Source organism: Tiliqua scincoides, chromosome 4 (genome assembly GCF_035046505.1).
Source record: "Tiliqua scincoides isolate rTilSci1 chromosome 4, rTilSci1.hap2, whole genome shotgun sequence".
Taxonomy (NCBI): domain Eukaryota; kingdom Metazoa; phylum Chordata; class Lepidosauria; order Squamata; family Scincidae; genus Tiliqua; species Tiliqua scincoides.
Genome location: NC_089824.1, coordinates 92145853 through 92158371, shown reverse-complemented (window position 1 = coordinate 92158371; position 12519 = coordinate 92145853). Strand labels below are relative to the sequence as shown.

Here is a 12519-nt window from a genome sequence, read left to right as displayed (position 1 = left end):
AAGAAGAAAATAAAAGACCTGGCTTTTTTTAAAGCTGTAGAAAGCAATAAGTGAAATAACTACGCTAGGCAAAAGAACTATCAAATAAAAGCAACAGCTTCAGTACTGTTCAGTAATAGCAACATTCAGGGGAGGAAGAATTTTGGGCTTATTTTAGGAAGTAGCAAATTAACTTTTGCTTCATTACCACTCCACGGATGGAAAGATTTGGACTGGCCCAGTGAAATGTAACATTACCCAACAGACCTTGATGAAGTAGCAAAATTCTGCTTAGCGCTAGTATGGGCAAACACCAAATGGCACTTGACTGGATAAATTTCAATACACCCTTTTGAAGAAAACAGGACTGCTGGGGTTTATTAACACAAAAACTAATGACACCCCCTCCCCAATGGTTACCTTTAGCCCCAGAACCTATAAACAAAGCTAGACATATAATGCCACAACCATCCAAATAAAGATAAGTTCTTCTTGTGAGAAGGCACCACTATAGACTCACTGTAGCTCTGGTATGTTTAGAGATATTGCAATAATATCAGCCATCGCTTGGTTTACTTAAGGTATCATGACGGATACTGCACCACAGACTTTATTGAGCAATTGAAAATATACACAAAGGGACAAATCTTTTCTTTTTGGGTTGGTTGGTTTTCAAAATTTGACTTTCTTCCAATTGAAGAACCCAGTTTCAGATGTGAAAAGGGCACTTGTTTCTACAGTAACTGTGTACATCTTGCTCAGTTTGTTCCAAGTACTGTATTTGTATATGTGTTCTCTTTTGATTTTTAAACCACTGTTGTCATTACATCTCCAAGTTGCTTGGGGAGCTAAAATGTTTCTTATTTGGGGGGAATGATAATTAAGTTGTTCTTTCGGATTCTATTTCTCCATAAAGTTCAGCTAGTTTCTTAAACTCTGGTCCCCAGTCGCCAAGGTAATTATAATCCTGGTCAGAATGTGTCGTAGCTGAATCCAAAGAGCTGATAGATCCGGCTTCGGAACGCTGACCCTCATATGCGTATGTCTGTAGGGAATCATATGGGGGCACACTAGGATCGAGGTCTGCTTCTGCCAGTCTTTGTTTAATAAATTCCTGAACATCTATACTATCAAGGCTGAATGAAGTGGGATGTTTGGGGGTTGGCTTCACTTCAGGCCGAACATCTCTCCGATATTTCAGTTCTTCAGCAGCTGATGGATTCCGCAGAGCGCTGATGTCAAAAGCTTCAGTATCCTCCTCACCTCCTCCCTCATCGTCATAGGTGACAACATTTTCCCGGACATCCTCTTCTGAAATGATCAGAGGCTCCTTTTTGCTGCGTCTGAGTGTGATGAAAAGGACCACTATTGCTGATAAGAAAATTAGGTATAGAAGATTAGAAGTTTAAAGAACATTTAGTTGATCAATCATTTGCCTTTTAACAGATTAACACATTCATTCATTCAATCAAGGCTCGTTTTGTGAACTGCCCTTTGATTGAAAAGCAGCACACAAGCTATGAATAAACAGATATATTGAAATAAATGTACATATCACCAAAACATTAATAAAGGTTCCTCTTTGAACCAATGAAGGAATGTACTGTTAAACAGATTAAAGACTGTAGGCCTAGAGATTATGGGAAGTGTATTCGAAATTGAAGGCAATCTGTGTAAGGGGGAAGAATTTTGACTGATCTCCCCTTCCTCTGTGCTCCATATAGTCATCTTTCAGAGAGTCCTTGACCACCAGGGAATGCAGGGGAATACTGTGGAAATGTAGGGAAATTTGCTTTCTTCTGATCCAGTCCTTAGGTTTTATACTTAACAAAACAAATAAACTGATAGGCAGAGAGTCACATCCATCACCAAAACGGCTGCTTCTCATAGACGATACAGTATATGAAAATATATTGTTTTGCTAATAGTTTGTTAGCAACCTGTAAGTGGAACCTCCCCACCCCCCCCAAAAAAAAGCCAATGTCTGTACTGAAACATCTACTATAAATTCAGAAATGCCCAGATTCCCTCAAATCCTGTAATGCTGAGGAGGGGAACAGTTATCACAAGTTCATAACACTGTAGTTTCTCTTTGGGTTCTGATTCAATGTTTCATGCGGGGCTTTCAACTTCAGTGGTTTCACTGTCCACTGATTTCACTGGGATTTAGCATGACTGACGTACTAAGAATTGGGGCCAATGAATAGGAAAGGTCATTTTGGATGTTCCAAAATTACTTCATGAAAAGTGGAAGAATCATTGCTTTAATGTGGACATTAACCAAGATTTGCATTTGGGATGAGAATTTCAATATCACATAATGTGAATAGTTACCTTCCATCAGAAATCTCAAAAACTAACAGAAAATTCCCTCAGACTCGGGTGTATACGTCAGAACAGATGTATAAAAAGTACGTCTGAATAAGGATTCACAGATTTGAATTCTAAGAAAAATTATACATGGATCACTGTAGACAAATGCTACTGCTTATTGGGTTCTGTTTGAAGAGCCAGTATAATAAAGTAGAGAAAACAAGGCTATGCTGAATCTCAGCCAAATGAGGATATTAGTTAATGGGAACTATTCAAATTAGTCTGGACACACAAAGTGTCAGAGAAAATGCCTTTCCAAGGGCATTTATCTAATGGAATCATCGTCTTGCTCCTGTGTCTCTTGCCCTTCCTGATGATGCTTTTTGCAGTTATCAGCTCATCCCACCGAGATAATTAGCAAATGGCTTTCATACAGTTATGATAGTGCTACTGGCAGAGGAATCTATTTCACAAAGATTCTCTTCATCTCTGCTTTTTTATCTCTTTCCCCAAGAGGACTGGATACGCAATTTTAGTCAGTGGCTTCCTGAATATCTTACCAAATTACCTGGGTAGATCGACAATGCTAATTACTTACTGAACTCTGCAAAATTAACTCGACTGGATGCCAGTCATTCAGCCGCCTGCTTTAAAGACTTCTCAGCACTATTAATTTTAGCTAAACCATAAAAAAAAAAAAATCAAAGCTTTGTATTTCTAATTACTTCCTATCACAAGTGATTCCTGTTCCAAGTGACATTATATTTAAAAGCCACAATGCTGTTATGATCATCTGAAGGCTGTGGAAAGGACATCGGTGTTTAATTCTAAGTGCTTACCTAGTAGAATGACGACACACAGCAGGATGGCAATTAAGGCGCCTGTACTCAATCCGGCAGAGGAGAGGAATGCTTCTGCGTGGCAGGTGCGCACCCGCCCATCTCTTTCACACGCACACACCCGGATCACAAGGGTGCTGCTGCTGCTGAGAGAAGGAATCCCTCCATCAGAGATCACAATAGGGAGGTAATAGATATCCTGGGTAGTCCGACTAAATCTCCTCCGTCGGGTCAGGATACTGGCTGTATTATCTGAGAGGAAGAGCAACAAAACAAATGTCAGAGTAGTCATTCCCCCCATTGTGCTCCTGTTCACAGGTCTTTACTGGATACAGCATAAAGATGCTCAAAACTTCATGTTAAGGCTGCAATATGAAATCCACTTACAAGAGCATAAGAGCCACTGGATACGTTAAGTGGAACCTCTAAGAAAACACGCATGGGGTTGCATTGGCAGTCATGCTTTGTTTGGCCTTTTGGTGTGAGAGTTTGCATAGACTGGAATTTATGATTTAAAAATAAGACCAACAAAAGATTGCATCTCCCCAAGCCTCATGTCCAATCAGTTCATGCAGGTCAGTTCCCTCTTCCTGTCCCTCGCACCATTCTGTAGCTGTTTTTTTTTCTGACTGACACCATTCCATGGTTACTGAGAACCACTGAGTTTGTCCAGTCTGTGCCAAGCTGTTTTTTCTTTTCTTTTCTTTTTTTCAATTTTTACCTTTACTGTTTTTTTAAGTGTTGTTGTTGGCATCCTTCAGTCTCGGAAGACTATGGTATCGCGCTCTGAATGGTGGTTCTGGAACAGAGTGTCCTCTCCAGTGCGCAAAGCCTGGGTAAAGTAGTTATGGAGGATAGACTGTTACCCATGCAGCAAATCCCCCCTCTCCACGCCGCTGAAATGGTCCAATGGAAAGGCAGAAGCCAATACAGTTGGTTCCAGCGGCGTCACAGGAGTTGCCAGAACGTGACTGTGTTCAGCCATGAACTGCCTCAGGGACTCCGGCTCCGGATTTTGCCTTGAGGTTGACTCCTGAAGCCTTTTCCATAATTGGATGTAGCCACAAGGCAGTGGAGGTTTGGGATCAGAGTTTTCCTTCTCTCAGATGAGCTGCCTTCCCAGGCTAACGAGTCCCATCTACCCGGTGGCTGTTTAGTCGCCTCTTACAACAAGTACAGCCAAACTGAGGGCCTATTCTTATCCCCCAGCCCCCAGGGGCATTTAAGTGTGGACAGTAATCTATTTCTGCATACTTAGAAAGTTCCCTGATTATACAGAAAGTCTGTGGATGGCCCTGTTTTGAATATAAATTGGAAGTCACTTAACCAACTGAGGGCCCAATCCTATCCAATTTTCCAGTGCCAGTGCAGCCATGCCAATGGGGCATGCATTGCATCCTAGGGTGGGGAGGCAGTCACAGAGTCCTCCTCAAACTAAGGAGATGTTTGTTCCCTTACCTCAGGGCTGCATTGCAGCTGCACCTGTGCTTGAAGTTTGGATAGGATTAGGCCCTGAATCTACTATTAGTATATATATTGTTGCATTTCCTAACTACTGTCCAATTGGCTCAAGCAGGCCAATTCCCTTCTGCTGTAATTTTCTTCCCCAAGCACCATTTCAATACTCTGTGGTTCCTGGCATCAACTGAGCATATTCACTGTGCAACATCCGAAGGTCCTCTATCCGAAGGTGGCTTAGCATGGGCTTGTGCTGAGCCAGTGCGCACACTGGCTGGGCAGAAAGTGTCGTAGAAGTGCCTTATGGCATGTTTGTGACACTGTGCGCCAGCACTGAGCCAGCGCACACAGGTCAAGATCGGAAAGTAAAAACAAAAACCAATATGAACAAAAAAGAGAAGACTCTCAGTATAAGTAATGCCCGGCTTCCAGCACTCAAATATTCAAGAATAAAAAACTTTGAGGAGAAACCTATAAAAGAAATTGTGGTAATGATGAACAAAGGGTATTAGTATGCTTTTAAAAATTCAAGCAGGAGTTGGCAATTAAGCCAGTAGCCAACTAACAGATGAGAGGATACAAATTCTTTACAACCCCTGAAGATGCTTTCCACAGTTTAAAGTGAAAAGTTGAGACTAGATCCTATAATATGTTTTAATCCATGGCTTAAAGACGTGAACAACATGTTAAATTACCCTTTAAATCCTTAATATTATTCTGTCTAAGTCCAGCCTTGTTATGGACAGATTTTTTATACACTGATTTGACTCAACACGAATGACCACTGCAAATGTGAAGGAATGTGCTGATCCATGGAGAAGGGGAAAAATGCAGCCCTTTAAAATCAGTTTAAAAAACTGAACAGTCCTTTAACAATAGCCTCCTTTATGAGAGAGAGAGACAGAGGGGGGGGGCAGCTGGCTGACAATCCATCAGTTCTTCTCTCTCCAGGCGACCCCTCCCTCCCCCCTTAGCATGTGAAAGAAAAGTGATCACTTTGCATTGGTGAAGGGAGGGGCTGAGTGAAGTGCCTTTCTAAGCTTGGAGGATGACTGACTGATTGATTGTCTTCTTAATGACTCTTATCTTACATCACAAAGGTCAGCAAGGCTGTTTTTAAATCATCAGAGCAAAGAAACTTTGTTTCTTAAATGGATTTGCTATAGTGCGTTTTTTGCCATCCAAGTGAGTGCTTGGAACGGAACCCACGCAAATAATGAGGCTCAACCTGTAATTTTTATATTAAGTGAGTCATTGTGAATTGCATCTCAGTTGGTTTATATTATGTCTATTTAACCCCAATAGCTGCTTATTAAACTTCCCTTTTACAAGCATAAAGGGGTTAATACATGTACACTGTGCTATGTCATGGGACCTTACTGAAAAAAATACAGTCCAGAGTATATAAATAGACTTGATCAGATGCTCCAATAAACCTTTGTCTTCTATATGAATTTTCCTGGGCTAACACACCAGGCTGTCTCTTTAAATCTGATCAGGAAAGCATAACTTCCTCTTCACCCCATATACCATTCTAACAAAGAATGAGTGATCCAATGTGTTTGGGTACAGCAGCCCCGACAACAATGCAGTCTTTAAAAGAGAAGACACAGAATCCTACTGCGCAGGAGCAAAAAAAGTGAACCTGAATGGAAGGAGGTTTAAATCACACAGAAGGCATGAGTAGCAGCCAAACTATGATGAAAGAATTTAAGCAGAGAAGATTATCTGCAACACAGCAAAAGGGGTGTGTGTCTGAATGAAAATGTGAGTGCAGACATGAAACAAAGGAACAGATAAGAGCAGAGAGAGAGAGAGAGAGAGAGAGAGAGAGAGAGAGAGAGAGAGAGAGAGAGAGAGAGAGAGAGAGAGAGAAAATAATATCCTAAAGATGAGCATGCAAGCTGGGGAAAAAATGAAAACCACAAAGATGTTAAAAAAGAATGAGAAGGGCTATATTGAGATAAGATGAAACAAAATCTCAAATATGAAGTTGTAACGGTTGCAGGGCTATTGCAGACCCATTGAAGGGCTACTCGCTTTACTGGGGAGGAAGGGAACGAAAATCCCCTTCTCCCGAGGAGGTGGCAGCGGCTGCCTGGGGCACCCTGGATGCAGCGGCAGCCATTTTCAGCGCCACTGCAGCCCCGCACCCTGGGCAGTTCAGGATTGGGCTGTATATCTGACATTCAAAAATATTATTCAGCCCATGCCTGTCTCTGTGTCTTTTTTCTCTAACGCTGCAAATCCACAACCTATTCTCTCCTGTGTTTCTCACAGTGAGGCAGAAGTTCAACAGGTTATGATGTGTGTGGAGACAGAAGTCCTGGTAGGTGCAGTGCATTAGTATGCACCATGGTTAGTGAGATGTCAGGTTTTGCCATTACTGCAACATATTCTCCAAATGCAGTATTTTACCTCCTTCTATAGCAATGGTTTCCAAACTGTGTGCCACAGCGCCCCACGGTGCTGTGGCAAACTCACAGAGAGTTGTGGGATGTTCCCAGCAGCCTCTTCTTCCTGCCTCTCCTGAGTCCTGGCATCTCTGCGCCTCTGGAGGTGGCACAAGTCAGAGGAGAGCAGAGCGGCTGGAATCCACTCCATTCTCTCTGGGGACGGGGATTGGGATCCGGCATAACCGCCGGGTCCCAGCCCCAACCCGGCTCCCCGCACACCCACCCCTGGGGCCGCCCATCACCCACCCTCCCCCTGCCCAAAAACGCCCCCTCCCGCCCCCTCCCCACGCCTACCTTTGCCGCTTGTGTCAGCGCAGGAGCCGCCTCCATGCCTGCCTCCATGCATTGGTGCATCTAAATGCACCGACACGGCTCCCACCTAAGGAGGCACAAACATGCTTTATGGCACGTTTGCAACCCTCTAGGGCAGGGGTGCCCAAACCCCAGCCCTGGGGCCACTTGCGGCCCTCGAGGCCTCTCAATGAGGCCCTCAGGGAGCCCCCAGTCTCCAATGAGCCTCTGGCCCTCTGGAGCTTTGTTGGAGCCCACACTGGCCCAAAACAACTGCTCTCAGAGTGAGGGTGACTGTTTGACCTCTCACGTTAGCTGTGGGCTGAGGGCTCCCTCCACTGCTTGTTGTTTCACGTCTGTGATGCCGTAGCAGCAGCAAAGGAAAGGTCAGCCTTGCTTTGTGCAAGGCCTTTTATAGGCCTTGAGCTATTGCAAGAGCTTCATTCATTCATATAAGTTCATCCTTAATATATTCATTTATGTAAACTTATGTAAATTTATTCAAATTTTAAATGTAAATTAATTTTCTTTCCCCCCCGACCCCCGACACAATGTCAGAGAGACAATGTGGCCCTCCTACCAAAAACTTTGGACACCCCTGCTCCAGGGCCTCCTATGCTGGCATAACTGCTGGTTAGGATTGTGCCCACAATCTGGGAGAAAGTTCCACTGAACAGAGTGGGACTTACTTTTAAGTAGATATGTATACGATTGCATGGTTTGTGCTTTTAATGAGCATAGGTTTTTTTTCTTGACTTTGCCTCTGAGTTTATTTCTAGATTGGCCCCTAGAGTGTGTATTCTAGAAGAGAAGGGGTTACACATGTAGTCATACACAGTTCTAGAATAAGCAAGCTATATTTTGTGGTTCGAAATAATACGACTGTAAAAAGCTTGTCTGAACTTTAAAGGCTCCATACTTTATATTTTCTGAAATGCCATAAAGCTTTAAAAAGTTTGGAAGCCTCAGCTATGATCTCACAAAATCAACTCTGCGCCCAGGACTGTAGCACTGCTCTTGCTTCTTATCTGTATTCATCACAGATTCGTTACCATGAGTTGCTATACTGGAAAAATGTACTGAAGTCAGCCTTGGGGGAGGGGGCGGAGGGAGACAGTGGAGATGCTGTGAGAGTGCTACAGCAGGTGCATGCCAGAACACCTTGGAGAGTCCTCTGTTCATGCATTATGCACAACCTGGGGGTTTCGTTAACACATTACCATAACAGGATGGCACAAGAGGATATGGGAGAACCTGTTTTTATTTTCCTTTTGGCACATTTTAATTTGTTGTTCGACTCTCTGTGTGTCAAGGGTTTCAGCTGGTCTAGGCTATCTATGTTGTAATTAATTGAAGATGACTGTTTATGTTTGTATTTCTAGGTTTGCTTTTATGACATTCCTGGCATCTGACATTTTATGACATTCCTGACAGGCCTAGCTTCTGGGTAACATTTCTCTCCCAACATTCCTCCAGGAAGCTCAGGGTTTTCTTTTTCTCAATGACTACATGAAATGAGTCAGGTTGAGAGATCCAGATTTGAACACAAGTCTTCCCAATATAATCCATTCAAAATACCAGAGTGTTTGGTACTAATCCTTTCCAGAATGTGTATATTTGCTTCTGTTCTTGTGAAAAGAATATTTGCTTGAGCTTTCCTGCACGCACCAGTAGTTGTCCTGAGGCCCACCAGAGCAGGTAAGTCACAGGGGCAGGAGAGGGGGTAGAACAGGGAGGAGATGGAGTAGGGTGGTTGGATCGGGCCCGGGAAGGTGACAGTTTTTATAGTGGCAGCGCACGCCATATCCTAATCTCCTTCCTGGGCCTGACGCAACTGCATGGATCAACTCAGTTTGAACATAGGAACATGAAAACAGCCCTGTTGGATCAGGCCATAGGCCCATCTAGTCCAGCTTCCTATATCTCACAGTGGCCTACCAAATGCCTCAGGGAGCACACAAGACAACAACAGACCTGCATCCTGGTGCCCTCCCTTGCATCTGGCATTCTGATGTAGCCCATTCTGATTGGTGCCCGTGATGTTGATGGTGAAGACAGAGTTGACCCATTGCAGCTGCTGATGCTTACCTTGAGACCTCAAGCGTGCAAGATTCCATGTGGGATGCAGCATAGCTCACAACAGGACCACTGCATTGCTGTGCATGGATTTTGTTAGGATTGGGCTGTCAGGCTAACGCTCTGACTGTGACCCTGTGCAGCCAGCCATAACCTTCAACGCTCTCTCAAACAAAACAGTGCAGACACACACAGAGTGCTGCAGTAAAGGCAGAAATACAAACATCACTCTTGATCAGAGTGCCCCATTATAGTGCCCTTTGCAGTCAGCTGTTTGTACATGTTTGTATTTCTTATGAAAAAGGGTAAAACCCTGCACACAATTAGGTACACATACGTCACCTCAGCCCTCAGAATTGGGGTACAGTGGCTAGCCATGCCCTCCCACTCCAGTACTGATGAGCTCCATAGTCATGTTCCCAGGTCTCCCTGGATATGGAGTTTGTCTGCAGAGTCAAATGCTGTACCTGAGGAGAGGTGGTGGCCTTGACTATGGAGTGTATCAATGCCAAGTGCTAACATTTGACTCAAATATTTTTCCAGAAATGTTATCGTATCAGTTATGAATGTGGGGTCAGTGTTACTCACGTGGAAGTAAAACTCTGCAATATATCTCTAAAAAACTTTTTAAGCAGCATGTTGAATGTGTCAAAAACATAATAAAATATAGATGGAGAAGTAATATTACAAGGTTATTCTTTTCTTTTTTTTCTTTTTAGCACAATCCCCAGATATTCATTGTTCACAGCGCAAGAGGTATGAGTATGGTGTCCTTGCTGTAAACAACTTTGGCTCTGATAGATTGTGGTTTTTGTCCACTGACAAAAAATGATTATGGGAAAGGAAGTCATTCTGTTCAATGAGACGTCCCAGACAAACACAGAGCCCTGCCGATATAAAGCAACGTCTTTGATTTACCTTCGTTGTCCTTCAGCGTAAAGTTGGGATTCAAAGGAAGACTGTCATCCAGAGAAAAATGGAATCTTTGCCCATTTGCAAAGTCATCTTGGTCAGTGGCAGTGATAGTCTGAATGACCTGTAAGGAAAATTAAGTGGTGAATGTGACGGAATTTCAGCAGGACCCAAATCTTGCCAGAACTCAGCGTGAACTTTTAAGCTTAGATTTCTTTCATATTTTTCCACCTGGCAGCTGCCAAAGTCGACCTATGAAACTACTGATCCATTACCATTTATTTATTTATTTATTTATTTATTTATTTATTTATGCATGCATGCATGCATGCATGCATGCATGCATGCAGCTGTGTTTTTAGGCTATAGTGAAATGAGCTAAATTCAGGCTCAAAACTCTAACATTACAATATACTGACAGTGTCTCTGATCCAAACACATTTGGCCAAAATTACATGTTTCCTTAGCTACCTTGAGAGGGTAGGTATACAAGTTTAAAAAAATGCATCTCTAATATTACTTTAGGTTTTTGGTGTAACATTGACATGGTGTAGTTCAATGGTTCCATTCTCTAGGGATGTGCAACTCACCCAGAGCAAGATGACTTAGCAGTATCTGTGTCAATACTCTTTTGGCTTCTCAACATATGAACAAGAAATTTTTTTACTGGCACCTGATAGGTGTTTTGCACACGGAAACCTGTATTAGATCCTCCTTTGCAGACCAAAAGAGAACAGTTTCTGAGGTCTGACTATGTATGAAATGCAAATGGTTGCAGAACACCAATGTATGAACATACACTGGATAACTGTTACAGCCCTTGCAAAAGGGGACACACCATAGAATGCAGCCTGGCTGCCATGGCAAGTGACCACGCCTGCATGACTGCAGCCACTGTAGGAGCCTCAGCAGTGATAAGTCGGTACTGGGGATGGGGAGAGGTGGAGGAGTGAGCAGAGACTGGGGTGGAAAGAGGTGCATGCCGAGACCAGGAAAGAGGTGGTCTCAATGGCAGCAGTGCTGTCAAAATTCTATCCTGCTTCCTGGACTCTATCCACCTACCTGGGTCCACTTGGACCAGCTAAATCACTGGTACAAGTTGAATAGACCCATTAGGGAAGTGGAGACTTACTTCTGGACAAGGGAACAGACATTCCCTTACCTGGCGGAGAGCTCTGGGATCTCTGGGACTGCCCCTCATAGGACACGTGATGCACTCTAGTGGCACAGCTGCATTGGCGGGGGGGGGGGGGGTTAGATAGGACTGGACTGTTACTGTCAGGAAAGTATACATAGGATTGCAGCCTTACTCAGGTAAAACTTCTAAAGATTTTCTAGGGTAGTCAAAAGCTTGAGGACGTAATTATAAATGTTTCTCAGGGAGGATTTTTCCATTTCCAGGGGAGTTACAGCTTACAAAACCTCCACTGCCTTGTGGCTATATCCAGTTATGGAAACGGCTTCAGGAGTCAACCTTGAGGCAAAACCCAGAGCCGGAGTCCCTGAGGCAGTTCATGGTTGAACACAGTCATATTCTGGCAACTCCTGTGACACCGCTGGAACCAACCGTATTGGCCTCTGCCTTTCCATTGGACCATTTCAGCGACATGGAGAGGGGGAATTTGCTGCATGGGTAACAGCCTATCCTCTATACCTACTTTACCTAGGCTTCGCGCACTGGAGAGGACACTCTGTTCCAGAACCACCATTCAGAGCGTGACACCATAGTCTTCCGAGACTGAAGGATGCCAACAGCTTACAGTGAAACTCAAACAATGTCTCCATTCACACGAGTCTCTCTCTAAAACTTGCTTGTGGCCTCCCATTTTCACACAAATCCAGGTGGCTGGCAGCAGTAACAGGGTTTTCTCAGTATTGCCACCACAGTTTTAGAACTTCTACCTCATCCCAAGGAAATTCACTCCCCACCTTGACTGTTTTTAAGTATGCCATCAAGATCACGTGTTTTGTAAGGCTTTCAGGTTGACTGTGTGGAGCTGGATTTTTATCTTTGCTTTTATCCGATCACTCTTGGGCTTTATTGCAATTTTTATTGTTATTTTACAGCTTAAGTGGTTTGCCGTTCACTGCCTTGTGAGGATACGGTCCTAAAACAGAGCTAGAGATATTTTAAAAATCTTCCAACAAGTGCCATCTCGGTACCTCCAAGGAGAACCAGCTATGTCTGCCCATTC

General features: G+C 43.6%; 1 protein-coding gene across 4 annotated transcripts in view; it reads right to left on the bottom strand.

Annotated features, from left to right (window-relative positions):
* Positions 1-859: 859 nt before the first annotated feature.
* Positions 860-12519, bottom strand: part of CDH18 (cadherin 18) — a 181570-nt gene continuing 169910 nt past the window's right edge. For 2 of the 4 annotated variants that reach the window (XM_066625975.1, XM_066625978.1), the window contains 3 exons: positions 10331-10448; positions 3132-3383; positions 860-1350 (listed from right to left, as the gene is read on the bottom strand). In XM_066625975.1, the coding sequence (XP_066482072.1) occupies positions 860-1350; positions 3132-3383; positions 10331-10448 (861 nt within the window). Of the gene's footprint in view, positions 1351-3131; positions 3384-10330; positions 10449-12519 lie in introns of those variants that run through there. The other 2 variants (XM_066625976.1, XM_066625977.1) reach the window with 2 other exon arrangements.